Below are 27,258 nucleotides of genomic sequence, written 5' to 3'. Positions count from 1 at the left end.
TGGGTCAGCGGGCACTGCCCCCGTGCCATCGCCCCCGCTGAGGCTGCGCCAGCAGCTGGCACTGTTCCCTGGTGCCACGTCCCACCTCAGGAGATAGGGCTCCCCTGGCAGCCCCCCAAGGATGAGGGGTCCCTCATCCATCCCCAAAGACCCCCACGGCAGGCAGCGTGCCCAGCGGCAGGACGAGTTACCGAGCCAGCTGCCTCTACCGAGCATGAAAGGGCGTTTGTTCACCTGGCGAGCAGCTCGCTGGCCCCAGGGACAGGCTCCTGCCACCGCCTCGTGGCTCCCGGCACGCAGGAGCCACCGCCGGAGCCAGCATGCCCTGGCAGGGCCACCTCCCTGGCGGTCGTGGTGACCTTATGTGTCACTGCAGGGAGAGCCTGTGCGCTGCTGCCAGCCCAGCGCTTGGCCCGGCACACGGCTCCCACCGCCAAGGCAGGCCCGCGGCTTGGCACCCACCGTGCCCGCCGCCTGCCTGCGGCCCCACCGCATCACCCCTCCTCCCCGCCGGCTGGTAGGGGGGTGGGCAGCAGCTGCAGGCAGACAGACACCCAGCAAGAGCACAGACCCCCGCCCATGCTGCCCGGAGCCCTACAGCGGATGTTTGGGCATGCCCTGCCCGCAGTGGGACCGGCACAGCCTGGGGGCAGGAGGCGAGGCCAGGAGGCGAAGGGCAGGCAGCCCGTGGGGATGCTGCCTGCTCCAGGGCCACCCATCCGCGGGCATCCCTCCGAGGCAGACGGCTCCAACCTCAGCCCACCCAGCTGAGCACCCGGGGCGGGGGGCAGCTTTGCCCCCCATCACCCACAAACAGAGCCAGGCACTGCCAGGGAGGCAGTGGCCATGTGGCCCAAATCCCTTCACCCCCCTGCCGAGCACCGCTGTGCCCCTGGGGTTGCCAGACCCGCACCCCCCCCCCGAGGATGAGTGCGTGTGCTGCAGCCCCGGGGGAGCGCCCCTGTTGGGATGCCCCCCAGGAGAGCAGCCTACAGGCTTGCTGGGGTGCAGAGAGACCATTTTACTGGCTTCTGAAATAAAAATAATATAAAAAAAACCGCCAGCCAGCCTGGCAGCACCGTACAAACTTTGCGGCAAGTTGCGCCGAGCCCCCCTGGTACCCACGGCAGGCTGGGGTGCCACAGGGGGTCCCACTGCTGCACCACCCCCCAGCCACACCCCCACACACCCACTCCACAGCAGGGGCTGCCCCCCAGGCCCCCCAGCCTGGCAGCTTGGGGGGGCACGCAACAAGTCCGGGGGGGTTCATCACCCTGCTCCCCCCTCCACCCCCAGCAAGGACACCCCCTTCCCCCGGGTACACCACACCACCCCCCCCCCCTTCGGGCTGGGGGGTTGGGGTGGGTACAGGCAGCTGCCTACCCTGCACCTACCTGCGGGCTGCGGGCAGGAGCGGGGACCCGGCGGCAGCGAGCGGGAGGCGGCAGCGCCGCGCACACGCACCATCAAATCCCGAACCGCCGGGCGGGGAGGGGGGGTCAGAGAAATTAATAACCGAGAAAAAGGCACTTACCCCCTCCCCGGGGCTCGCCGCTGTGCCGCGGGGGTGGCTGGAGGGTGGCGCTGGGGAGGATGGGGGGGATCAAAGGCTGGCGGGGGGGGGGGGGAGGGGGGGGTCTCGCCAGCCCCCGCTGCCTGCCACAACAAAGAGCCAGACACAACAAAAGCAGCATATGGCCAGAGCCGCGCGGGGCTGTAAATTAAACATAAAGGGAAGATTAGATAATTAATGAGCGCTCCCGGGCCGGCCTCCGGGGGAGGGGGCTGCCTGCTGCGAGGAGCCCTTCGCCCCGCGCCCAGCCCCGACGGGGAGGGGGAAGCGACGGTTCCGGCAGCCCGGGGGGGGGGCCGGGGGGGGCACCTGTTGGGAGGGGAGGGCGGGCAGCGGCCGGATCCAGCCCCACCAGCTGCTCCGGGGCGCAGCCCAGCCGGACCGCCAGCGCCTAAGAGGATTAACGGGGGCACGCACTCCCCCCCCCCCGGGAACAGTCCTGAAGCTGCATGGCTGGGGCGGGGGGGGGAGTATCCCCCGTGCCCCCCCGTCCGAGCGCTCCACCCCTGCCCCAGCCCCGCCAGTGGGCAGCCAGCATCCCGGGGTGGGGGGACAGGGACCTCTGCCTCCCACCACCTCTAGGGGTGGGGGGCACGGCTTGCCATTGCCCCCCTGCCCGTGCGTGTGTGTGTGTCCCCCGCAGGCAAAGCGGCTCCTGTGCTGCCAGGAGCACAGAGCTGTTTGCAGTGCTCGAAAGCACCCTGCTTGGCAGGGGGGGAAACTGAGGGGGGGGGGGGGGAAACTGAGGCAGGGGAGCAGCAAGGCCACGCTGGTGGCTCAGATCTGCATGCGGACAGACTGGGGATGTCCCCAGCAAGCCCTGCGACCCAGCATCTCCTGGCGGGCTGGTTCCCAAAGGGTGGTACCCTGGGAAGGGGGTGCCCAAAACACCATCAGGCTCAGCCCTGGCCAGGGGAAAGAGTTAATCCCATTATTGGCAGGCTCGCAGATGGCGACTGCGTGATTCCCCTGCTTAGCAGATTTAACAGCTAAGGCAGGAGGGAGGGAAGGAGCCGGGGGGGATCCTAACCCCCCAAACACACACACAGCAGAGGCATGGGGTCAATAAACCCGCAGTCCCAAGCCAGAAGAGCCTGCAAGCACCCAGGGATGCTTCCCTACTCCCCATGGGTACCACACAGCACACCTGCGATGGCAGAGGGTGCTGAGTGGGCAGGATGCAGCCAGGGTGCACTAAACCCTTTGCAAACACGAAGTCCACCCAACCTTGTCCCGGACAAGGGGTTGCAGACAAGGCAGGGGACTTGGGGACACCCAGGCTGCATGTTGTCCCCATGCCAAACCCACTGCCCCAGCAAAGCACCAGCTCCTGGGGGAGGTCGGGGGCCAGGTCCTGCTTCCCCAGCTCCGGGATATTTCAGCAGCTGCTCCCAGGGTTTGGGAGGTGGCAGCAACAGCCGGGGCTGGAGCCCGGGATTAGCGAGTGTGGGAAAAGCCTGGCGGGAGGCCAGGGACAGAGAGGCCAAAGCATCCCAGACCGGGAGCAGAGAGGACACATGCAAAGGGATGGAGGGAGGGATGGCCAGAAGCCACCAGCTTCCCATCGCTGCGACATCGGTGTGTACCCACGAGACTCTGCCTGAGCACCTCCACCCCTGCCACGAGCCTGACAGGGCTCAGCAGCCTTCACCTCGCACCCGTTTCCCATCACAGCCCCGCTGGAGCCCCCAGATAACCCCAGCTGCAACTGGCAGGTCCTGGCAGCACCCAGCCCGGCCCCAGCGGGCAGGATGAGGCCAGCAGCCTCCAAAGCAAACCTGCCTGCTCTCCTTTTAAGCTGTTGCAAAACACTGCGCCTTTGATTCTGCGGGCGGCAGGGCAACGCAGGGCAAACAGTAATGCCCAGCTTGGCACACTGGAAACTAACCCCCCCCTGGCCACCCGCACCAGCCCTCTTCACCTCCCTCTTCCGCCCGGGAGGGACCCCAGGGATGGGGAGGGCACATGTGAGACATCCCCTTGCAAAAGGCCCTGAGTTGCCATGCCAGAGGTTGCCACGGCAATGGGAAAGCAGGAATCTGGGTGGAAAAGGGGCGTGTGTGCGATCCCCCAGGGCTGTGGGGGCACAGCATGGTGCCAGGGTCCCCCTTCCAGAGCCACAGTGTGCAACAGGAGATGGGTTGGGGTACCATGGCACCCCCTCATCTTCTGCCCCAGGCAGGGAATAAAGATGCACCCACCCCTGCGCCCCAGTCTGGCCCCACTACTCATGGATGGACGTCTCCATGCCACCCCCCTCCTGCTGGCATCTCTTCCTTGGAGGGCCGCTGGCAGGTTTGGGGGTGCAGGAACATGTGCACCAGAGCGAGCACAGCCTCAGCACACTGACATGGCTCAGGTCAGTGGCAGTGACACTGAAGCAAACCTGGCCAGTGTCTGATCCCCAGCAAGAGGGGACAGCCCCAGAGTCTTGGGGACACACCACATTTAGGGGGTCTGGGTACCAGGGGAAGCAGCAAAGCCCCAGTGAGCACCCCTGTCCATGATATGAGCAGGATGGGGCCCAGGGAAAGACCCCAGCAGGATCAGGGCTACTGGGAGGGCAGTCTGCTCCCCAGCCCTGCTGTGCCTCAGTTTCCCCTGCTATAAAGGCCTTACTGGCTGCAGGCAGGAACGCTACAGGCAGTGTTACGGCAGCCGCCCAGCCCCACGGCTCACCCAGCCATCTGGGAGCAAGACACTAGCACTGCTTTCCAACCTGCCCATCCGGGAGCTCCGGCACAGCTCCCGGCGGACCCACCCCACATGCTGGCACAGGGGAGAAGGTGCTTGATGGCCAGACTGCAAGTACCCCTCTCTAGCTCCCTCCCCTCACTCCAGGCACTGGCCAGCCAGCATGGGAGCCTGTTTGTGCCTTGTGAGCCCAGCCAAAGCCCCTGGAAACCCACCCTGGGGAGCCCCAGCTCCTGTCTCCATCCCGCACTGGCGCAGGGCTCCCCACGCCAGAGCATCCTCCCTTGGGAAGCAGCTCAGCCAAGCCCCGCTGCTCCCACAAACCATCTGGGTGCCAAGCAAGCCATGGTGATGCTCGGCTGTCTGGGTCCTCCCCTGTCCCATGCCATCCACAGGCTCTCAGGGGTCTCCCTATGCCACATTCAGGCTTCTAGGGGGGGGACCCTGAGGCATGCCCAGCCGGCAGCATGGTGCAGGGACACCACCCCCCCCCCAGCCGCCACGCAGCTATTTCCATACATTAGAGATCTGATGATCCATCATCTGGGAGCAGACAGGTTGAGGCTGGGAGCTGCCTTCCCTGTGCCAGCCCAGACAGCACTCCCAGGGGACTAATACCGGCATGTAAATATTAGATACTTTTGTCTCCTCCGAGGCCAATTACACAAATCGTGGCAGCTCCCGTAGGACTCTCTGCGTCTACTTACTGTATCATCATTAACAGCTTATTAGAGAACAGCTGCTCAAAGAGGGGGGAAACAAAAAAAAATAAAACCACTACCAAAAAAAGCCCCAGGAGAGACGGCAAGGAGACATGCACATAGGACAGACTGGGAAGCATGACCTCGGCACCCAGGGCCACCCGCACCCATCCCCGCAATGCCACCGGCATGCCCAGCCCACTCTGCAACCCCAGCAGTGGGACCAATCTGAAAACCACGCTGGGATCTACTGCAGGCTTCCCGGGAGGTGCTGGGAAGGGGGTAGAGGAATGGTCCCTGGGGGTGTCAGATCATGGGGTGGTGGGGAACAGGAGCAAGGTGGCCACAGGACCTCCAGGGAAAGGAGTAGCTGGAGTGAAACCACCAAAGCAACATCGCACCCCCAAACCAGGGTCATATTGGGGGCTGGAAGGTCCCTCCGTGCCTGGGAGGGAGGTTACTGCTCAGCCTTTGGGTGCCTGTCACCTGCCCAAGGGCAGCAAGTCCTCCCCGGGTGGCAGGAGGGGACAGGTTTCACATGGGGGGTGGTGGGGGATACACTGGGGAGGGGGCTGGAGGCTGTGATATCAGCCCCCGCCTGGGGCAGTGCTATCCAGGGGATGCTTCTCCATCCCCCCTACTCTGGGATGGGGGTGGGTGGGGGGGTGTCACAACGTTTGAGGTGAGCCCCCCAGCACAGCACAGCCTCTCTGAGGGGGACGCACTCCCTAAGCCAACTACAGCATCATTAAAAGATGCAGCTGATTGGGAGCCAGATATTCCTTGCCCTCCTCCTGGTCCCCTGCGGGTGATGATGGCCGGGAGGACAGGGGTGTTTTTTGGGGGTGCCACATTCCTCCACCCCTCCTGGCTCCTCCGAGGGGTCGAGCCCCAGGTGCAATTAGGCAACGTCAATCACAGCCCTGACACGTGCACTAACGCCATCCCCTGCGGGCACTGAGGGCAGCCGGGGTCCCCGGCGAGGTGGCAGTGGGTGCCCCTGGGGCCACCCTGGGGTGCCCGTGGGCAGGCGGCCGGTGTCCCCGGGAGGATGCCACGACATGCTTCTGGTGCGCTCTAGCGTCAGCCAGCATTAATGCATTGCCGGCACCGCGCAGCACGGCTGGACATGCACACGTGCAGGGATGCCTGGCACGGCCACCGGACCCCCTTGGCAGGGGGGGGGGGGACACGGCCACCAGCTGCACCTCGCCCCTGCACGGGTGGCTTTGCAGGGCTGATGTCCCTTACCAGAGAGGGGCAGATGCCCCATGCTAGGGCGGGGGCGGGGGGGGCAAAAGCGATGCAGCCACCCCACGCAGGGGCAGATGCTTTGCAGAGTGGGACCCGCGAGGCAGGAGGGGAGCGGGGCTCCACGGGGCTTTGGGGGGACGGTGTGTGAGCAGGGAGGTAGCAGCTTCCCGTCTGATTGCTAATTATCCTCGTTATTCCATGTCAGACACTTTATGAAGCACCAGAGTGATTTGCTCTTTCCCTGTAATTAGGCACGTCGCAATTACCATCTAATTCAGGTTCAAGCTCCACGTCCTCACGACCTTCCCGGCCTCAACACAATGTCCCTGCTCGTCTCTCCGGGCTCCCCCCCAGCCCGTGTGTCATCCCCTCCCCCTGCCTGGCTGTCTTGCGTGCCTGAGGGAGATGGGTACCACATCCTCCATCCTCGGCTGGTGGGAGGATGGGACACGGAGCAGCCCCACCACCCACCACCCCCACAATCCTCCCAGCTCAATGGGATGCCAAAAGCCCCCAGGCCAGGTCTGATGTCCCCCACCAGGGACGGGAGGGTGACAGTCCCCAGCACAGCGCTTCTGAGCATCCCTGAGCCCTTCAGATTTTGGCCCAGCTACAGCAGAACTGGGGCCAGCGCTGAGCCCCTGCATGCTGCCGGACCCTGCCCGTGCACTGCTCCACACCAGCTGCCACCTCATCCCCATTAGGGTCACGTTAGACACCACAGGATGTATTTAAGTGCTCATGCCACATCCAGGTCCCACCCTCAGCTCCCATTCCCAACAGGACAACGGCACGAGAACAACCATGCAGCAAAACCCCCATCCACAAGGCTTTTTTTTTTAAACAAAAAACTGGGAAATAAAGAGGGTAGGAGCCCAGGTGAGCAGCGGCTCTCACGACTTCCCAGCATGGCACTGGCTCATTCAGGGATTTCCTCTCCCCACCTGGCCCACAGCGTTTGCTCCGGGAAGAACCACAGCTCCTTCCAGAGCATCCTCCTGGCAGCCCCCGGCCACGAGCAAAAGCGCTGCCAGTGCTGCAGCACCAGGCGCTGTGCCGTGCCAGGCTCCACCGCTGCACCCAGCAGCACCGGAGTCACAGCAGAAAGATGCCCTCCCCCTCCCAGCAGCTAATTAATCCTTCTGCTCAGGCAGAGCTCATTAGTGCTGGTGCAACGAAGGGCTGCTCCTGCTCTGGCTGCCCGGCACAGCCGCCCTTCCCGGCAGAGAGCAAGGTCAGCACGAGGGGCCATCCGGCACTGGCACCACCACGCTTGCCCTGGCCTCTGCCTTCTGTCCCCCTCGATGGCCTTTCCTGCAGGCTGGTGGTGTTTTTTCAAGCTTATACCATAGGAAAATAATAAAATCTAACCAAAAAAAAAAAGGGGGGGTGGGTGGAGGGGGTGGAGAAAAGGCCCCCCGGAGCATGAACATGAGGGAGAAGCAGCCAAGGAAAGCAGAGGAGTCAGCCAAGTGCCTCGCTCCGTGCCAGGCAGGGCGCGAGTGGGCCGCCCTGTAAATGTTTTGAATTTCCAAAACAGGAGGGAGAAGCCAAGAGCTGCCGAGTTCCCCCACACGCCAAGAAGGACAAAGGGCATCCCTGCGCGGCAGAGGTGTGGGCAGGCACCCAGCACCCCGGCTCCCCTCCATCCCGGCTCGCCTGTGGCCCTCTGGGATGCGCCGTGCCGGGGCGATGCGGTGTGGGGGCCCCCTCTGGCTTGGCTCTAATTATAGCCAGGGAGAGGAAGCGTGACAGTGCCAGGTGAGGGCGAGCGACAGGCGTGGGGCTGGCAGTGGCCCTGCGGGCAGGTCCCACGTGAGGATGATGGGTGGCTGTGGGTGGGATGTGCACTCACCAGGACAGCCCTGAGCAGAGACCAGAGCGATCTGGTGCATGGCAAAGCCCCCAGCCTGCCATCCCGGCAGAGTGCGAGCCCCCCAGCTCGCACCCCTCAGGAACCTGCCCCCTTCAAGGGCCAAATCTGCTGGAAAAGCCCTGAAGCCAGTGCGCTGGAGGCTCTCCTTGCTGCGGGATGCTCCACCGCTGATCCCTGCCACATACCGGGGGGAAATCCCAGTGCCCACCCTGGCCGCTGGCAGGGATGTGAGGATGCTGCATGGGTGGTCCAGCCCTTCAGAGTAATCCCCTGTTCTGAGGGGTGATGCTGTGCCCCAAAAAGCAGAGCCTACCCCACAGGAAAGAAGAAAGGGCTGTGGAAGATGGAGTAGCATCCATGGGAATGCCAGCAGCCCAGCCCCCACACCAAGGGGGGGCCCTACCCAGTCTGCTGCAGATTATAACCTTGCACAGATTATAATCTTAAATTATAATCTTCAACAGACCCAAAACACCATCTGCCTAATCCTGCCACCTCCCCAGTATAAAGCTCTCCTGGGTTGATGCGCTGGATGGGGGGAGCAGGGCCGTCTGGGTACCAGCCCTGCTACTGGGGGGTGGGAGAAGCTGTGGGGCGAGCCCCCCCAGTACTGTACCGCCGGGTTAGGAGCAGGCAGGGAGACAATATAGGGACTATGCGGCCTCCTCACCGCCAGATGTGTGTTAATAAGGCAGCTGCCCCCTAAGCTAATAAGGTCACTTACTGGCTCCAGCAAGACGAGAAAACAAGCAGGGGCTTGGCTGCGGTACAGCCTGACTTGGCACTCGCCGCACGCCGGCTTCCTGAATTCTTGCCGCTTCCAGAACAGCGCAACGGGGTGGAAAAAGCAGATATAACACCCCCCTCCCCACAAAACAAAAGAAAAACCAACCAAAAAAAAATACCCCACAACACACACATCAAAAAAAAAAAAAAACCAAACCACCAAAAAAACCCCCACAACCCACCCGCCTCTAGCATCCCCAGCATTGCCCTTCATCCCGGGGCAGCTGGATTGGGAGCCACCTCCTGCACTGTGCTGCAGGATGGGCTGCGCAGGCTGGTGGGGTAAGGACACCCCCACTGAGCTGTTTTATTCCCTGGGGAAAATCTCCTGGGAAGGACTTGGGGGGTGGGGGGGTGGTCCTGCAGATTTTCCCAGCACAGCGAGCAGAGCAGCAGCCTCCCCCCTTGCCCACGCGCTCCCTCCCTCCCTCGCCTGCCCCCGATCATGGCGCCTACAACTCCCTTTGTTTTAATATTATAAAGCGAGCCAGATGCCGGCTTTAATCCCCTCAGCTGGTGAGGATTTGCAAACACATTAGGAGGCAGAGCCGCTGCGCGCCCGCCCCGCTGCTGCTGCTGCTCCCCAGCCCCACGGCGCGTCACCGTGCCCCATCTGCTGCCTCGGAAAGGGGATCCCGGCCCCTAATTGCCTTCTCATGTCCAGATTAGGAGCCGACAAGGTGTCCGACAAGGGGGACCACGGGCATCCCCTGCCACTTGTGGCTGGGAAGCACCAAGAGGGCCCTTTGCTTCCCCTTGTCCCCACCGGGGAGTTTGGAGGATTTGCCTCCGGTGACACGACACCAGGGTGATGGGCACAGGGGGGATGAACCCCGGCAGGGTGGCGCGGATGCACATGAGGGGACAGGCAGAGGTTGGCCAGACAGCCCTCCTGGTGCAAGGATGATGGATGGTGTGTTTATCCCAGTGGTGTAACATCACAGCTGACAACTGGAGCACGAGCCGGCTCTCCCGCATCCCCAGCGGATGGGGGACACTTCAGGCAAAGCTGTGCGAGTCCTCCCTGAAGCATTAACAGGGAAAAGGGTTTTCATCCCAACCTCCACCACTGCCAGCTCCTGCTCTGCAACACCCGAAGATTGCCACTGCATCCTTTCCCCCAGGTTTCAGCACAAGGTTGAGATTAAACAGGTACCAGTGGCAGGGGCAAGAGGAATCACTCCAAAGTGTTGCATCCCATGGGAGCAGCTCCGGGGCCAGACCAGGAGCCAGGTGTGCATTTGCCTTCCCTCCCATCAGGGACCATGTTTATCCCATGCAGCTGACAGCATCCAGGCCAGCTCCCCTGGAGCACAGCCCCAGCTCCGAGGGCACGCACGGACCCTTGCCACAGCCAGGAGGGGTGAAATGACCTCTGCAAAGCGGGGAGAGGCGGCTGCAGAGCCCCGGCAGCTGGAGAGCAAGGGGGATGCAATGCCAGAGTGATGTCCCAACCCTGCAGCATCCCAACAGGGGAAGCTGCTGCCAGATAATCCCCAAAGCCCCCTCCTCACCCAAGGGCCAGCTCACAGCACACCCTCACACCTTCCCAAAGGCTGGGGGGGTTTCCCTCCAGGCACGACAACCCAGGCTGGACTTTGTCAGGGGGACCAAACAGCCCCCAGCCCTGCAAGGACCAAGTGTCCCCCTGGATGCTGCTTCCAGGAGATTTCCGCATCCTCCCCTGCCACCAGCCCCTCGGCAGCGCAGTGGCTCCCGGCCAGCCAGGTGCTGCTTGGTGCTCCCAGGGAAGTACCACGCTCCAACCCAGCGCTGCCCAGGAGGGATGTGCAATGCCAGGGCCCCCACAGGAGGTTACTGCTCCAGATCCCCCAAGGAAATGGCTCCAGGAATACACACAAAATCTTCCTGAGCTGCCTCAGACCCCGTATTTGCACTGCAAAGGCAGCAAGGCTTTTCTGAGGGTGTGTATTTTGGGTTTTTTTTAAGACCAGGATCTCCTACATACCACTTAGCAGCCAGGAGTTCAGAGGGAGCAGAGCTCAGTCCTTTAAAACAACGCCTCGTTTGCCAAGAAATAATCCCAAAGAACAAAAAAAACCCCAAAAAAACAAAAAAAAACACCACCAACCACCAAAAACCCAGACTCAGATGATAATTAACTCCACAAAGCAGCGACCCCGAGTAGCTCAAATCTTCACTGTAACTACCAAGCCTCTTCTCCAAGGGCTTATTTCTTGCTGTCTGCAACAAAACAGCACCAGCACTCAGAGGCCTGGGGATTTTATTAGTGTGTCTGTACCCCCCCCCCCTCCAAAACCCTGCTGACAGATTTGCCCCCGAAGCACACTCAGTTCACTGCTCCCAGCCAGGCACAGCGGGGGGCCCAGCCCCACACGAGACCCCACATCTCTTGCAAAGGGGTCACTCCCCATCCCTGCTGGGGGGCTGCAATAGGGATATCAAGGCTGCGGGGCTCCGTCCTCGGTTGCTGCGGGAGAAGAGGTACAAGAGCTAAAGAAGGGGCAGAGGGCTGCTGCTGCTGCCCCCCAACACCCATCAGCACACCCTGGCAGGGAAGGAGCCACCTTTCAGGGTCGTCGTCGTCCCCCGTCCCCCCCCCCCCCCAGTCAAACAGCAAGAGAAGGCAGGGAAGCCCAACCTTGGGGGTGCATTTCAGCCCCCCCATTCCCTCTTCCACCTTTAGGGCCAGCAGAAGGGATGTTCCACCAGGAGCTGGCATGAGCAACCCTAGCAGCATCACCCCCCCAGCAGCATCACCCTCTGCCCCTTCCCACCGCTTGACAGGGAGGGGAATAAAAGAGAGAAGAGCCAAGAAAAAGCGGTGTGGAGCCAACCCTTCCCGCTGCCGCTCCCCCCGGCATCCCCCTTCCCCTCCTGACCGCGAAAAGCCAACATCTCCCCGCGCCCCTCCAGCCAGGGGATGGGAATGTGGAAGCAATTGCACTTGGCAAGGCAGCAACAGTGAGTCAAAAACAGTTGTTTGGCTTGTCAGCCACCCAGGCCCTGCAGCACTCTTGTTTTCCTTCGCCTGCCTTAACCCCTTCCAGCCCCGGCCCTCCCCCCAGCGGGACCCGCAGCCCCCCAGCCCGGCCGTGGAGAGGGGCTGGGTGCTGGGTAAAAGCCTGGTCCCACCGCCCAGCTGCCCTGCTTCTAGAAATGGGATGACAGGCAATTCCCCAGCGTGAAAACCTGCAGCAAGAGGGTGCACCGGCCCTGCGCCAAACCTGCCGATGTGCTGGGAGGGGCACGGGGCTGGCACAGATCAAACATCAAATGGACATCCCGAGGCCACCAAGGAGTAGGATGCCTGGTGCTCCTGGAGCACCCCACTTGCTCATCCCAGGAGCTGCAGAGAGGTCCTTGCTCCTGCTACAGAGAGCATCCAAGATGCCCCTTGGCAAGGCAAGGGGACACAGCCACTTGTGCTGGGGACTCCATACTGCCCTGGGGGGGGGGGGGGGCTGGACCCCCTCACAGAGCCAGCCCGGTGGCGCAGAGCTGTTTAAAGCGCTGAGCGCAGCCTCCCCTGGCCCGTTTATGATGGTTTAGCACATACCAGGCTGCTTCCCACCAGCTCCTCCAGCCCCTTCCCTGCCGGCCATATGGCAGCGAGGCCAGAAACACACCCAGAGCCAGCAAGAGCTGCACCAGGGTCTCTTCTCCATCCCCAGGTCACCCCTCACACCCCAAGACAGAGGACTCGGGCCAAGCACTTGATGTCCTCCCCGTCTGGCAGCATCACACGCTGCTGGGACCCCGTGTACATTCAGGCCACTGCTGATTCAGGGCAGGGTGGGGCAACACCAGCACCCATTCACCACCTCCCCAACACGGAGGGGTGACCATGTGGGTCAGGGCACCCAGCCAGGACCCCCACCCACTGCACTGCACCCCAAGTCAGACCCAGAGAAGGAAGAGACAAGGAAGGAGCTCGTGGAAGGAGTTGCTCCCTTTTTCTATTGGGGGACCCCCTGCACCCCCACAGTACAAGAGAGCTGGGGCAAGGGGATGGATGGGGAAGAGTTAAACCCTCCCGACGGGGAGGAAAAGTGGAGGGCAAGCCTGCTCACCCACCCGGGAGAGACAAAGCGAGATGCTAGAGCCAAGAGATGAAGGCGAGGATGTGATAAGAGGGGGAGCCGGGGTGTGTGCGCTGGAGCGAGGGAGCGGGGAGGAGGAGGAGGAGAGGTGGGTGATGACCAAAGTCATTGAACATTTTTTGGCACGCCTACCCCCCGAGTATCCTGGCCGTTGGCCCAGCTCGGAGCTGAACTTAAACAAACTCCTGTTGCAGCCATCTGCTTGATTTTAAAATAAATCAAACAATCTGTTGAGCCGTGGGTGATCAAATTTCCATCTGTGCGGACGCCTGCTCGCCTCCTCGGAGCCTCCGCTTGCCTCTACCAGCCAAACACTCCTGGCAGCATGTGGCCTCCCTAATTCCTCCAGGAAAGGGAGAAACCGGACCTCCCCCCCGCACCCCAGCCCCCTCCCAGCCCTTCCCCACCACCCTCCTAACTCAAACCAAGTGCTATTTTTACAGCCGCCCACCAAACAGAGACGTATGCCGGGTTTAAACGGGAGGAAAACAGGGCTGTGGGGGGAGATCCCAAGAGGTCTCAAGCTTCTCCACTGCTGCCCACGCCAGGGGGGATTCCTCATCCCATCCCCATCAATCCCACGGGTGCAAGAGAGAATGAAAAGGAAAAGGGCAGCAGCTGCCGGCAGCGGGACACTGCCTGCCCTGGCACTGGTGACTGCGGCACAGAGGCCATGGGCTGGCCAGAAATAGCAGCTGTGAAGCCAGGCGGCTGTCCCCAGGACGGGGACATCGGGCACACGTCACCACCAGGTGCCCAGGGGTGCCCAGCTCCCAGCCGTCTCCTCCGGCCAGCAGGGTGGCCCTTGAGCCCACCCAAAATCACCCTGTCCTGAGGGTTGCCCCCTCCCCAGGAGCAGGAAACCCAAGGGGAGGCAGCACCACTTGCATATTCAGGCACCTGCCCTAGGGTCCCCAAAGTGCCAAAAGAGGGGTGGCATCTCCAACCTCCACTGCCTCTTTGGGTGCTGCAAGACCCCAGCTCACCCTGGCCTGCCCTGGCTGCAATCCAGCCACAGGCTCTGCACGTAGGGACCCGCAAGGGAGACGGCACCCAAAATATCTGTGGCCCAAAATGCCCTCTGATCGGTTGGTCCTTTCTTCAAACCAGGGTCAAACCTTCGCTGGCATCACCCAGGCTTTGCCCTCCTTCCACTCCGAGCAGAGAGTGCCAGGCACGGGGCCAGTACAGCCAGAAACAGGGCAGCAAGCAGGGTGAGGGGGGGGTGGATCACAGCGAAGGGACAAAGAGGCAAGCAAAGAGGTGGGGGAAAACATTGTGTATGAAGGACACGGGGGTATGATAAAGGATGGTGCGGGGTTAGGGCTCACCAGACACCAGTAGCCCAGGTGCAGGAAGGTCAGGTTGCTGAAAGCAAGGGTTGTCCATGCATAGGGAGGAAGGACACGCGACACAGCAGGATTTATTCCTCCTCAAGGGCTGCAGATATGGGGGTGATGCATTGCTGAGGGACCCCGTAGCTGCATTGTAGAAGCAGCACTGGGAAAGGAAGAGGAGGTGCCCAGGGTGCCCAGCACCCAGGCGCAGCCCTGCCAGGAGCCCCAGCCAGCAGCAGGGCTGCAGAAGAAACCTCACCCGCGCGGGATGCTGCCAAGCCAAGAACCACCCTGGCCAGCCCAGGGCCAGGCCTGCCAAGCCGCTCGCTGCTGGAAATAACGGGGAGCTGGGGCCAGGGGAGGGATCTGGGACCAGGGTGGCCCCCACCCAGCCACAGCCCTGTGTGTTTCCCAGTGCAAGCTCTTGGGAGGGAGCCACGGGCAGCAAAGGGGTTGGACAGTCCCAAGCACGCTGCAAGCAGTGCCCAGGCTCTGGGGATGCAGGATCAGGCTGAACGCAGGACTGGGTGGGGGGAACAGCAAGGGAAAAACAGCTGGAATAAATAAGTGATGTAGCAGCTTGTGTGACCCCAGTGCATCCCACCAGTCACCCATCCTGGAACAGCCCTGTGGGAAAACCTGCTCCTGGGGGAGTCCATATCCCCAGCTGGCTGCTCAAGAGGGTGGCAGAGATGGGGGTCACCCAAAAGCCAGCCCTGGAGTAAAATCCAGGCACTGCCCTGACAGGATACACAGCCGGGAGCAGGTTACACAGCACAAGCAACAGAGGGAAAGGCGGAAAAAAAAAAAAAAACACCACCAAACCCCTTTTTGGAAGAGGAAAGGACTGACAGGACCTGGCCGAGAAGCAGGAGAAAGCCCAGATTTCCCAGTTACTGTGCAGATGTTCTGGACTGAAAACAGAAGACGGCAGGAGCAAATTCATCTCCCCCTCCAGAGACGCCGCAGCCAGGGCATCTGGACTCTGTCTGCAGGCAGGAGAGGCAGCTTCCCCCCAGCTCCCCGGGGAGCCCTCCTCACCGGGGACGGCCGGGGCATGCCGAGCCCCCTGGGGTGCCCACCCACACCCGAGAGCCAGGGCGGCAGCGGCAGCCAGGGCCCCATCCCCACGCCAGGTTGACCTTGGCATGGTTACCTCCCGGGAAAACTGAAGGGCCTTGTCTTCACCATGTTTTCACTTTGGGATAACTCATGCTGCCTGCTCCGAGGAACGGGGGGAGAGATGGAAAGAAGAAAACGCAGCTGTTTTAGCAGTGAAGACAAGGAGGGAGGGCAGGAGACATACATATATATATATATATATATATTTATTCCTGGCCAGGGTAATAACTGAAATCACTAGCACTTGATCATCACCCGATGAAAAGCTTCACAGCCGACTGAAGTCAGCCCGCTTCCAGAAACATGCTGCAAGCAGATGGGAGGTGATGGTGGCAATTTGCTGCTTGCCCCAGACCCCGCACACAGCCCCCGAGACGCCTTGCACAGCTGTCTGTCTGTCCACCCATCCCTCCCTCCCTTGGTCTGTCCACCCCGCCGCGGCTGCAAACCACCGAGCGAGAGAGGTTGACGCCTTGGCCGTCACCAAAATGTTCCCAGCTCTGAGGTCCCTGCCAGTGACCGCAGCATCCTTGCATCCAGCTCCTTGGGGACGGAGGCAGCTGCTGCTGCCCCCCCCGGGAGCTGTCAGCTGATGCTCCAAGGGGGGCAAAGCTGGGGGGGACACAATCAAAACTATTTTGGAGGGTCAACAGGGGAAACCACCCTGCACAGGGCTGCAGCAGAGCCCGGGCTGTGCCACAGGGTGCAGTGGGTCCTGCAGGGACAGGTGCCCAGCCCTGGCTGGGGCTCGAAGAGGCGAGATGCTCCTATGATGAAAGTCCCCAGCCCCAAAAGCAGCAGGTGCTGGGGACACACCAGGTGCCAGCATACCGGGACACAGCCTTGATGGGGGGTCACGGGGGGGGGGGGGCGGGCAGGCACCCTGGGAACAGCCTGGGCTTTGTGCTAAGTCAGCCCCAACATCTTCCTCCCTGGCTGGAAACCACCACTGCGCTCCTGCCCTCTGGCCACAGCAGGCAGCTGCCTGTCCCCCCAGCAAAGGGGTGATGCTCCTGGATGCAGGGTCACCACCACCCATCTCCCCCGATGACCCTTGCATCCCAGCTGGCTCTCAGCTTTGGTTTAGCTCTAAACTAGAAGCCAACAATTCACCAGGAGGAGCTGGGATAGAGCACGGGGCGCAAACCAGTCCCTGTGAACCCTCCTGCCCTGCTCCTGCTCCCAGGGGGGTGCCAGCATCCTCCCCACGCTTCCCCCCCCATTCAAAGCCAGCCCCAAGACCCAGCACCCTGTTGCTCACCCGTGCCAGCACCAAGCTCTCCCCGGGTACCAGCGCAGGCGATGCTGTGGCCGGCCCTGCCGGATGCCGACGGGAAAAGGCAGCACTGGGCCAGACAGCGATTTCCTGAGTTTGTGTGCAAGGGCTTGAACAGCCCCCGGTAAATCCTGCGGTGGGTCCCTGCTGCAACCAGGGATGACCCGTCCAGCACCCATGCTTGTACACAGGCACTGAAACACAGTGTCTCAGCAGTTCCCTGGCTGGAGGGAGCTCCTACACCCGCAACACGACAGCACAGGGCCCCCCCCCCCCAAGCCCCATTTCGCACATGCCACCGGTGTGCGATGCCAGGCAGCCACGGTGCTCGCCCTGCCCCGGCGCGGGTTGCGGCACGCTCGGCACAGGCACCTCGCTGCGGGCCGGCAGGTTAGAGAAGGAAAGCCAGGGCAGCTGCTGCTCCGAGCACGCCAGCTCCACGGGTAAACAGATGACTTCAGTCTCCCGAGAGCTACTAAAGCCCGGCAGCACTTGCACTAATGGGGAAGCAGGGAGGAAAATAAGGAAAATAAAGAGGGAGAAGCAGCATCATATTCATGCCAGGCTGCAAAGTGCACCCAGGTAACGTCCTCCTCCTCCCAGCCCAGCCAGAAGTCCCTCCTGGAGCCATTCTCTTCCTCCTCACCCTGCTACTGAAGATCCAGGGGGAGAAAAAGTCACTCTGAGGCCAGGCCAGCTGCACGAGGCTGTTTATCCAGCCATGCCGCAGCAAGGCTCATGTGCATTGGGGCGGCTGGGGCTGCCAGTGCTGCGCCAGAGCAGCTGCTCGCCCGGCAGCGGGAGCAAACCACGACCTGCCCGCGGTGGCCCAGGCTGGCACTGGGGCTGCAGCATCCTCTGCACGGCACAGGGAGGGGAACTGGGCTCTGACAGCCAGGGGCAATGCGTTTTGCAAGCAAGGGTGCAAGTAAGGAGCAGCACCGCATCCCCAAAAGCAGGGCTGGCACCTGCCAACACACAGCACTGGCTCTGCAAGGAGCCAAGGCACGCTCGAGGTGCTGCTGCTGCCTGCCTTGGCGGCGGGGGGACCTGGAGCTGTCAGAACCCTTGGCCGGGGCCTGGGAGGATTGTGCTGCTGGAAGGTCTCCCATCACCAGCTGCTCACGGCAGAGGAAAGCCCAGCACGGCTGGGAGCCTGCCACCACCGGCTGAGCTCCAGTGGCTCCTTCTCAAGCTCCCACCCTGCTCCCCAAGCACTGGGATGCTCCTGCCCCATCACCCTCACACATGTGCCCCTGCAAGCCCCCAGCCTGGCAGTGCCTAAGGAGGGCAACGTCCCCAGCACACCGGAGGGACATTTCCATGCCACCCCTTCAAGCTCAGGACGCCAGCAGGCGGCACAGACTTTTTGATGCAGGGAGGATGGGCAACATCTGACCAGATGCTGCCCAGTAGCACAGGACCAGCAGGAGCTTCCTGAGAAGCTGGGGAGTACCCTGTGCCAAAGGTGCTGGCAGGGAGCAAACAGCTCCCCCCACAACCCAAAACCAGCATGGGAACAGATCCAGGGCACAGCAGGCACCCATTGCAGCCAGCAAGGTGCAAACAGGCTCCTGGCAAAACAGCTGTGCCCTGTGCCCAGGAGGTCCCCAAAACCTGCTCAGGAGATGGAGACATCTCCTTGGCCCCAGCTCAGCCACTGAGGACGATGACAGCGGAGGTGTTGGCACAGGACCTAGCTGGCGTGTTTGCGGGGCACAAGACGGTGAAAAGCCAGCTCATGCCGTTACCCACGTAGTTGCCAACGCAGGCGCCCATGCTGCTACAGCAGGGATGTTCCCCCTCACTGGGAAGCGGCTGAAGAGCATCCCGGGCTGGCCTCCGTGACCATGCTTCCCAGGCAGCCAGGAAAGGCCAAGTATCTGGACAAAACATCTGTCTGTCCACAACAGCCAGAGCCAGCCGTCCCTCTACCCCATCTCAGGACTTGGCCATGGCTTCGCACAAAGCGCAGACAGGGAGGCTGCTCCAAGATGCTCCAGCGGTTGCGAAAGCATTTTCACTGCAGGGGACCAGAGCGGAGCCGGCCCCTCTCCCCGGGAGGCTGCGGGGGATATTTTGGGGGGTGCAGGCAGGGTTTCCTGGGCAGCACACATTTCAGGCCAGCATTTTTGGCAGGTGCTTGCAGAAGAGCAGCAGTGCTTGAGCTGCCAGTCCTCTGCTGCTGCTTTTGGGAAAGGCAGAGAGAAGACAAGGGGCGGGGAGGGGGTGGGTGGGTAAAAAATAAATATATAGCAGCCAGCTGGTGAGCTGTGGAGTCAGCACAAGGTCTGGAGGACGCGGCGACTGGCAGCAGCGCAGGAGCCCTGGTATTTTGGACAGCTGGTACAGCAAGGTCAGCCTGACCAAAGCAAAAGCCCCCTTTGCTGTCATCCCCCCCATCACGGTTGAAGGACGCTGACCCCCAGCTGGAGACACTGGGGGGATGAGCTACCGGCCCATGGGGTGACCCTGAAACAATCTAAGCAGTGAGCGAGGATGAAGAGGGATGGAGGGACAGAGGGGTATGGGTTTCTAGCCTGGCTGGGTACATACCAAACCCTCCCTGACCTCATCGGCAGGAAAAAGCAAGCGGCACATTTTCCTCGTGTTGTTTCTTTGTTTGCCATCTGGGAACACGATCCCGCAGGAGGCCGTGCCCCGAGACATGAAGTCATATCATGATTATATTGCCACCTCCGTGCCCGGATTGAGATCTCATCCGAAAATGCCAGACCCAGTCGGTGTTAGCCGCAGCAAGCACTGCGGAGGAAGCTGCTTTGCTGAAAGGCAACGTGACCCTTGCTAAAAACATCTTTACATAGACATATGCTGCAAACAAAACAGGTTTATCCCAGTAACTTTGGCTTAAAATACCTTGGCCTGATTTTGCTCTGTATCTGCTAGAATTAGTGATGGCAAGAATTGGCACAGATAAAACCACCAAAGCCAAGCCGAGCTAGAAGCCAAAAAATTGTGGTGAGACCAGCTCTGCTCCTCCCTTACATTTAAGGGACGAGCAGAAGCCCGATGCAGCCCATGCCACCCCTCTGGAGCCCACACATGAAGCCCAGGCTGGGGACTCATTGAAGAGCCATCAGCTTGGCAGACAAAGTGCAACCACTCAAAACACCCCCAGTCACCAGACCACTTTTGGTTTGCTTCAAAATTAATAAAAGATGCAAAGAAACCAGAGGTCCTGCCTGCCTGGCTACGACCTGGGACCCTTCCTGCACAGGTTCCTTGTTTCTCATGCTGCAATACACCCGAATATCCATACCCTCACCAGGAATTCGTTGAGAGGGCAGTCAGGTGTCACCCCTCCACCCCCGGGTTTGTTTTCATGGCATCCAGGAGTTTCAGCTGCTGCTCAGCATCAGTGGGACAAGGTTCAGTTGAGAAGACAAGAACCCTTTGATGTTTGCCCAAACCCTTTTTCAAAAGCCAAAAAGAAAATGCCCACCAACAGCTGTAAGCTCGACATAGCGTTTTGGAAACACAGCATGACCTTTGAAGCTTGTAACCTGAAAAAAGGGGCCAAATCCCCAGCTGAGCTAACACCACTGCTGCCAAGCAATAAACGCAGTGAACTCGGGCACAGCCCCATGCAACAAGACTCAGGTGTCCCCTGCAAAGCAGGAACAAGACATGGAAAATGCCAGATGATGCTCAGAAAGCAGCCTGAGGACAGAGCTGGAGAGATGGCAGCGAGCTCTGGGTGCTCCCAAGGAGCAGGACGGCACCAGCTGCAGATTTTGCACCCAAAACAAACTTGAACAGCTTTGCTTGAGTTATGGTGGGATTCATGAGCTTTCCAGAAACCTGAATGTACTTGCAGAAAGTTGCATGTGAGGAAAGAAAACCAACAGAGCTCACTTTTACAGGTACGTAACTGCAGCAAGAGCAGTGGCAGGCGAGGATGGGAAGAGTCAGAAAGGCAGGGGAAGCTTTTCCAGTGCTGGCAGAGGGAAAAGTTCAGAGCAAGCACAGAAAACAACAGCCAGGTCGAGCACAAACAGCCCTTGACCCGGGAGCACTGGTGACACAGGGCTTCACCCCTTTAGAGAGGGCAGGAGGGCTCGAGGGGTGGCTTCAGTGGCCTCTTCAGCAGGCACAGCCGGCCGGGGACACAGGTCAGCATCGCCTCTGGACACCAGCCAAAGCTGGGTGTTTTATGGGTTATTCAAAGCAATCAGCCTCAACACCTGCTCTGCTCGCAGCGGCTGCTTGTCCCACAGAGCCCCAGGGAGCCAGCTTCTCCCAGCCAGCAGCAGGGCTCGACAGTGGGATGCACAGGTGGTTTCTCTGGATTAGAAAGATGAGACATCATACCTGGTGGCAGCAGCCACCCCAAACCCAGGAGCCCTGCACCAATGGGTACATAGATCTGTGCAGGTTCCCCTTGCAAGGGACACAGCTGGAAAGAAGATGCATTCTCAGAGCACACATCCGCATGCCTTGGAGGGGACCAAAAGCAACAAGCCAAAGGACACCCATACCAGGGATGTCTATTACCAAAACTCAGCATTACCATTTTCCTTGGTGGGAGAACCCAACCCACCCCACACAAGCCAACAACAAGGTTTCTGCAGCAGCCCCTCTGCCAGGCAGACCTTACCTTTGGGAGACCCTCCTGCAGCAGGTAGAACCACCAGCAGCACCACACCTCTACAGAGCAGCACCCACCCCACCATTCCCCAACACCAAACCAGCAGCAGGGGCACCACCCCACCCAAAATACCAAAGCCTCCACCCTCTTGATGAGCCTCAGGTGTAGGGTTCCCTCATTAGCACCTCCAAGCTGTAATAGAGATGACCTGAACCCTGATCTTGCTGTCCTGCTAAGAGAGAGGGATGCTGGAGGGGGTGGAATCTGGTGACATTTGGTACATTTACTCATTGCCTCAAACTTTGAGCCGTCTGAATCAACCACCTGCAGCCAGGACAGTAGTAAACCACCAGCTCTAAGTGCAGCCGGGTGTCAATCCTGAGTGTGTGAAAAAGCACCTGCGTTCAAAAAAATGAAGTTGCAGAGCTGCAAGGAGGAACGGGGAGATGGTTTTAACCCCTCAGGCTCACTCCCTCCTGTCTGCTTTCATTTGAGTTGGGACCTGGGTGTCACACAGGAGTGAAAGGCTCGCCCAGGGTTACTTTCAGCAGCAAGCGTGCCTGAACAAGGGTACAGTTAAATTAGCCAAGAACCCTACCCAAGTATTAAGCCATGTTTTAAATAACCTTGACATCTGTGAGGTCTCAGCCCGATGGAAAGCATGTGGAGACAGGGAGGGAAAAGGCGAGAGGACCTTCTGGCCAGGCAGAGTCACCACCAGGACATGGCAGAGCCCAGCAAAGCAGAACGGTGCCCGGACCAGCCATGCTCTCTCTAGGCAGCTCTGCCTTGCCCCCTGCCACTCTGCCTGCCTGCGTTCTCCTCCTCTTCCTCCTCCGCCTCCGCTGCCTTTCATAGCCCCACACAAAAGCTTTTCATAGCTGCTTGGGTCAGAGACAGGGCTGCAGGCAGGAACCCAAGTGGGAGTTTGGGGCTGGGGCCAGCGGGGACAAGAACTGGTGTGCCTGAGAAATGCTGGGTTCCAGGGGGGTCACTAAGGGACCCCATGGGATGCACTCCCGAGCACACAACACCAGAATGCGAGCTGGGACAGAATTGCTATCCATAATGTCCCCATGACATGGCCTGGGGACACTAACAAGGTAGCAGCGTGAAACATCAGCGGGGGACATGTGGATGCCACCCCCCTCATCAGCTGCACCAGCACGGGCTCTGCTGGAGCATCATCCCAGCACCCTCCCCTGGGTCAGCACCGTGGGATGCTCGCCTGACTCCTGAGCCCTCCAGGGCCACCAGCCAGCCAGGGCTCCAGCACCTTGCAAATGCCACCAGAGCAGGGGATGGACAGATGGGCAGCGTGGCTGTGCCCACGTGGGCAGCGCAACTCATGCAGCCCCACACCAACTCCAACACCCGGAAAGTCTCCACCACCTGAGACCCCTCAGCACACAGTGAGTCGTGTTGGCTGGAAGCAGACTCCCATGTGGGCAAGCCTGAAAATAAATCATCACAAAGCATCCACGGATGACCTGCAATGATGTTGGGGCAGTCCAGCTCAGATGGAGCCTGGAGGAAACTACTCAAAAGCAATGGCTTCTGGAGTATTCCCATCGCCGGCGCCAACCCAACCTCCCGTGCCATCCTGGCAGTCTCCGCACCGCACACCGACCTCCGGTGTGTGCAGCCCGGTTGCTCTCCAAGCAGCGTCACCCCAGCTTGGGAGCCAGCACAGCTGAACGGAAAATTTTATTTGTAACCAGCCAAGGGAGAGCAACCGGAGAGAAAAGGAGCGCTGTCTTGGAAGGGCTGGTTTACATTTCTAAAGAAAATGCCAGTGCTTCGGAGAGCTGCAGGGTTCTGGCTACGAACGGAGCCCAAAGACTTTGAAAATGAACGCGGGGATTTAGGATGCTGGCATTTTACGGAGCCCAGCCTGGGGCCTGGTCTGCAGATACAGAGCAGCGGCTCTCCAGCACACTCCTGCAAGCTGGAAATTCAAGGGTAAAAGCAGTTATTTCCCCATCCTGTGAGAAAGGCAAGCTTGCGACTAGTAAACCTTTGCCCTGCCATGCTGCTTTCTAGGTGATGCCCCCAAAGCACCCTGCGTAACCCCAGCGGGAGGTACAGAAAAGAGCAACCCGCGAAATCTGGCAGCACCCGGCGATGACACCCATGACACCCTTCAGAGCCGCAGGGCTCCGTCACGGTGGCTTGGAGGGATGCTGCCTGGGGGTCCCTCGCTGCTGGATAACCAGAGCAGCACAGGTGGGGAGCACCCAGCCCCGAGCCCGCACATTAGCTCCCCCAGCTGCAGGAAGAGCCGGTGTTTCTCCAAGGGGAAACCCTTTGATTAAGACGGCTTATACAACCGGAGATAACTTGGGAAGTTTCCTAGGGCAGCGGAAGGCCATGCGCTCCTTCGAGCTTCCCGAGGATGCTGCCGTGGAGGGCAGGCCAGGCAGCCCTCCCTCCCCTCTGGCCCCGCTGATCACCCTTGACAGCGAGAGGTACGGGATCAGGATTTCCTCCGTGCTGGCCCCCACCTCCCTCGTGCAGGGCTGCGAGCAAGCAGGCGCCAGTAACACAGACACACGCTTCTGCAACAGGACAGGTCTTGGCTCTCCCCACCTCTTGGAAGGATTTTTATCTGTTCCTTCGCAGCTTGACAGCTCCAAAAGTTCATTGCTAAAGGCACCCCATCCATCAGCGTTCGCCCCCAGGGACCAGACCCGAACGGAGAGCATCCATCTATGTCACCGCTCCACCTCCTCCTCAATGCCAGAGCTGGGAAACGCTGGGAGGAGAGGGATGGGGTCCGGGCCAACCGCCTTACCTTGGGGAGGAGCGCCGAGGGTGCCACTGCCAACAGCTCTGGCGGGGTCACGCTCTTGCCAGCCAGGACCACGGCACCGCACTCGGCACAAGCGCCGATGGTCAACTGCTTCCCATCATCCACCAGCAAGCTGTTGGCCACGCGGAGGGTGTAGAGGAAGACGGGGAGCCTGGCCACTTGAACCGCTTTTAATCCAAGGCATCGCTTCTTCTCTTGCCGGCAGAAGAAGCAGACGAAGGTCTCCACTTTGTATTGCCGGGACCAGGCGCTGCTGGGGTGGTGGGAGTTCCTGCCCTCGTGCTGCAGCCACTGCCCCAGCAGGTCATGGTAGCAGAGGATGCAGGTGGCCACCAGCCCGGTCGAGTCAGCCGGTCTGGCCCGCGGGGCGGGTGGGTAGACCGTCAGGAAGGGGAAAAAGGGCTCCTTCTCCCCAAATCGCCCTGGTGGGTTGACATTGAGCTGGAACTCTCTGCCAGCTCCCAGCTCGGCCCCGCAGATGTAGCAGACGGAGGTGGGACCGGGCTTGACGACGGCAGGGTGGCTGGCCAAGCTGCCGGGATCGCTGGTGGAGAAGACCTGGTGGTACCTGCCCAGGAAGCTCTGCACCGAGGTGATGAGCTCCTCGTTGTGGCAGGCCCTGTACATGGCCCACAGGTCCTGCAAGACCCCGAAGCACTTGCGGCAGCTGCTCACTTCCCAGTGCTTGTTCAACCCCTTGGCGCTGGGCGGGCAAGGCAGGAGGCTGAGGAAGGGGAAATGCATGGTGCTCTTCGCATTGCCGTTGGTGATCTTGGCTGCCACCGGCCTCGCCTCCTTGCCGCACTCCTCCCCGCAGAGGTAGCAAGCCTCGGGCACCGGTGGGGCGCCCACCCCGTCCTCCTTCAGCCCTCGCCGCCCCTTGGCGGGCATGGCGCCGGCGTTGAGGGGCACCACGTAGAGCCGCTGCAGCACGGGCACGTTGGCCAGCTCGAAGCTTTGCCACTGCTGCATGAGGGAGGCGAAGCAGCAGGGACACACCAGGGTGCTGCCCGTGGGCGAGAGGGGCTGGGCGCCGGGCGGGGGGCTGTGCAGCCAGAGGAAGGGGAAGAAGGGTGCCGGCGAGGTCTTCTCCTGCTTCTGCACGTGGACGCAGTGCTGGGTGGTGGGCGACAAGGGGCTGCCGCAGATGTAGCAGGCGGTGCCCGATGCCCAAGCGGGCCGCTCGCTGCCCTCCTCCTCCTCCTCCTCCTCCTCGCTGGTGATGTTGATCTCGCTCTCCTCCGAGGAGCAGCGGGGCGGCCCCCGCTTGCCCGCCGCCGCCGCCGCCGGGGTGGGCCGCGCCGCGTCGCCCGCCCCCTCGGGCTCCGAGAGGGGCTCGGCGTCGGAGAGCTCGGAGAGCTCGGAGCCGGCCGCCGGCCCTTCCTCCTCCTCCTCCTCCTCTTCCTCCTCCTCCTCCTGGCCGGCGGGGCGGCGCGGCGGCGCGGCGGGGTCCCAGCCCGTGGCCCCCCGCCGCAGCCCGGCTCCCCCCGCCGCCGCCGCCGCCGCCTCGCACTGATGGGGCCGCTTGAGCCAGTACATGCGCTTCTCCACCGGCGTGCGGCTGCGCTCGAAGGAGTCCCACTGCTCGCCCAGGAAACAGCGACAGACGGCGCAGACCAAGGCGCAGCCCTCCGCCGAGACGGCGCGGGCGCCGGGCGCCGGCTCCTGGTGCTGGAGGAAGGGGAAGAAGGGTCGGTGGTCGCGGGGGGGCCGCACTTGAAGCTTTAGCTCTTTGCCGCGGCTGATGCCGCCGCCGCAGATGAAGCAGCAGAGCGGAGGCGCCGGGGGTTGCGGAGCCCCGGGGCCGCCCGCCACCGCCGCTTCGCCGGCCGCCAGCGCGGCCATCAGCCGCTGCTTGCGGGAGAGCGGCGCCGCCGCCGCCCCCGGCCCCGCCGCGCTCATCGCCGCCCCCGGCTCATCCCCCGGCTCCGCCGGACACGCAGGCTCGGGGGGCGGGTTTGCCGAGCGCTCCCCCCCCGCCCGCCGCCGCCCGCCTCCTCCCCGCCGCGGGAGACGGCAACGAGAAAGGGAAAAAAGAAAAGAAGAAAAAAAAAAAAAAGACCCAAAAAATAATACTCCGAAACCACCAAAAAATCCCCCCAAACAACAACAACAACAAAACCGGAATAAAAGTTCGGTGCGAAAGTTTGGGTCCCGCCGGCGGCGCGGAGGAAGGGCGGCTGCCCGCCGCCTCCCGGCCCCGGCGCCCCCGGCCCGGCTCCTCCCCGGCCCCCCCGCCGCGACCTGCCCGCCGGGGGGAGCCGGGGGGAGGAACGAGCCGCTGCCACCCCCCACCCCCCACCCCGCCCGGGGCGGCTCGGGGCTGCGGCAGCCGCAGCGGGGGGTGCAGAGGGACCCCACGGGGGGGGCGGGGGTGTGTGGTGTGTATTTACAAACCCACCTCACCGAGGGGGTCTATAATCGCCCCCCCGCGGGGCTTCGCGCATGCCCCCCCACCCCCCCATGCGGGGCGGCCCGCACGCGTTGTTCCCTCCCCATCCATCCCCCCGCCGCCCCCCTCCCCAAGCACGGCCTTTGGGGCAGCTCCCCCTTCCCAAGGCAGCACCGCCGGCCGGTCCCGCCGCAGGACGGCTCCCACTGCGCTTTGCCGCCACATCCCTGTCCTTCCCAGCGCTGCCCACCAGCCATTAGCTCCCTGTCCCGACCACAGAGCAGCCCCGGTAATTTATTTCACATTTCAAAAGTCCTGCTGCTGTTCCAGTTCAATACCAGATTCTATTTCCCGCTCGGTCCTAAAATGCTGCATCGCTTTGCCACTCACTGGTAAATAGCTGATGTGTTCCCAGCCGGAGTTGGCCGCGTTTCAGCGACGCATGCAATAATCCCGGTATATCCTTACCTGCCTTGCAGCCTGCGATAAGATTTAATGCTTGTAAAGCACTTTGCTGTCCTTGGACAATAGGCACCGCGGAAGTGCAAACTGTACTGAAGTCCAGCCACAATTAAACCTGACTTATTAACCACCCAAGCATCTAGTCAGCATACCCGCCAGCTCGGCACAGATCTCCCAATAAAAAAAATAATATAGATATATATATATATTAGAGGCTGTAAGGATATTTTTCAAGCAGTCGTTTTTAGGAGGAAGCCTGCACCCGGCAGTACTGTTGAG

At 61.4% G+C, this 27,258-nt stretch overlaps 1 protein-coding gene across 2 annotated transcripts in view; it reads right to left on the bottom strand.

Moving 5' to 3' along the window:
- Nucleotides 1-26,042, bottom strand: part of GSE1 (Gse1 coiled-coil protein) — a 102,835-nt gene extending 76,793 nt beyond the window's left edge. For both annotated transcript variants that reach the window (XM_056360671.1, XM_056360672.1), the window contains exon 1: nucleotides 24,108-26,042. In XM_056360671.1, the coding sequence (XP_056216646.1) occupies nucleotides 24,108-26,027 (1,920 nt within the window). In that variant the 5' untranslated portion in view covers nucleotides 26,028-26,042. The remainder of the gene's footprint in view (nucleotides 1-24,107) is intronic.
- Between the last annotated feature and the right edge of the window lie 1,216 nt (nucleotides 26,043-27,258).

This window comes from Falco biarmicus, chromosome 15, assembly GCF_023638135.1.
Source record: "Falco biarmicus isolate bFalBia1 chromosome 15, bFalBia1.pri, whole genome shotgun sequence".
Classification (NCBI taxonomy): domain Eukaryota; kingdom Metazoa; phylum Chordata; class Aves; order Falconiformes; family Falconidae; genus Falco; species Falco biarmicus.
The sequence above is the reverse complement of the archived record's forward strand: the minus strand, read 5'-3'. Positions and strand labels throughout refer to the sequence as shown.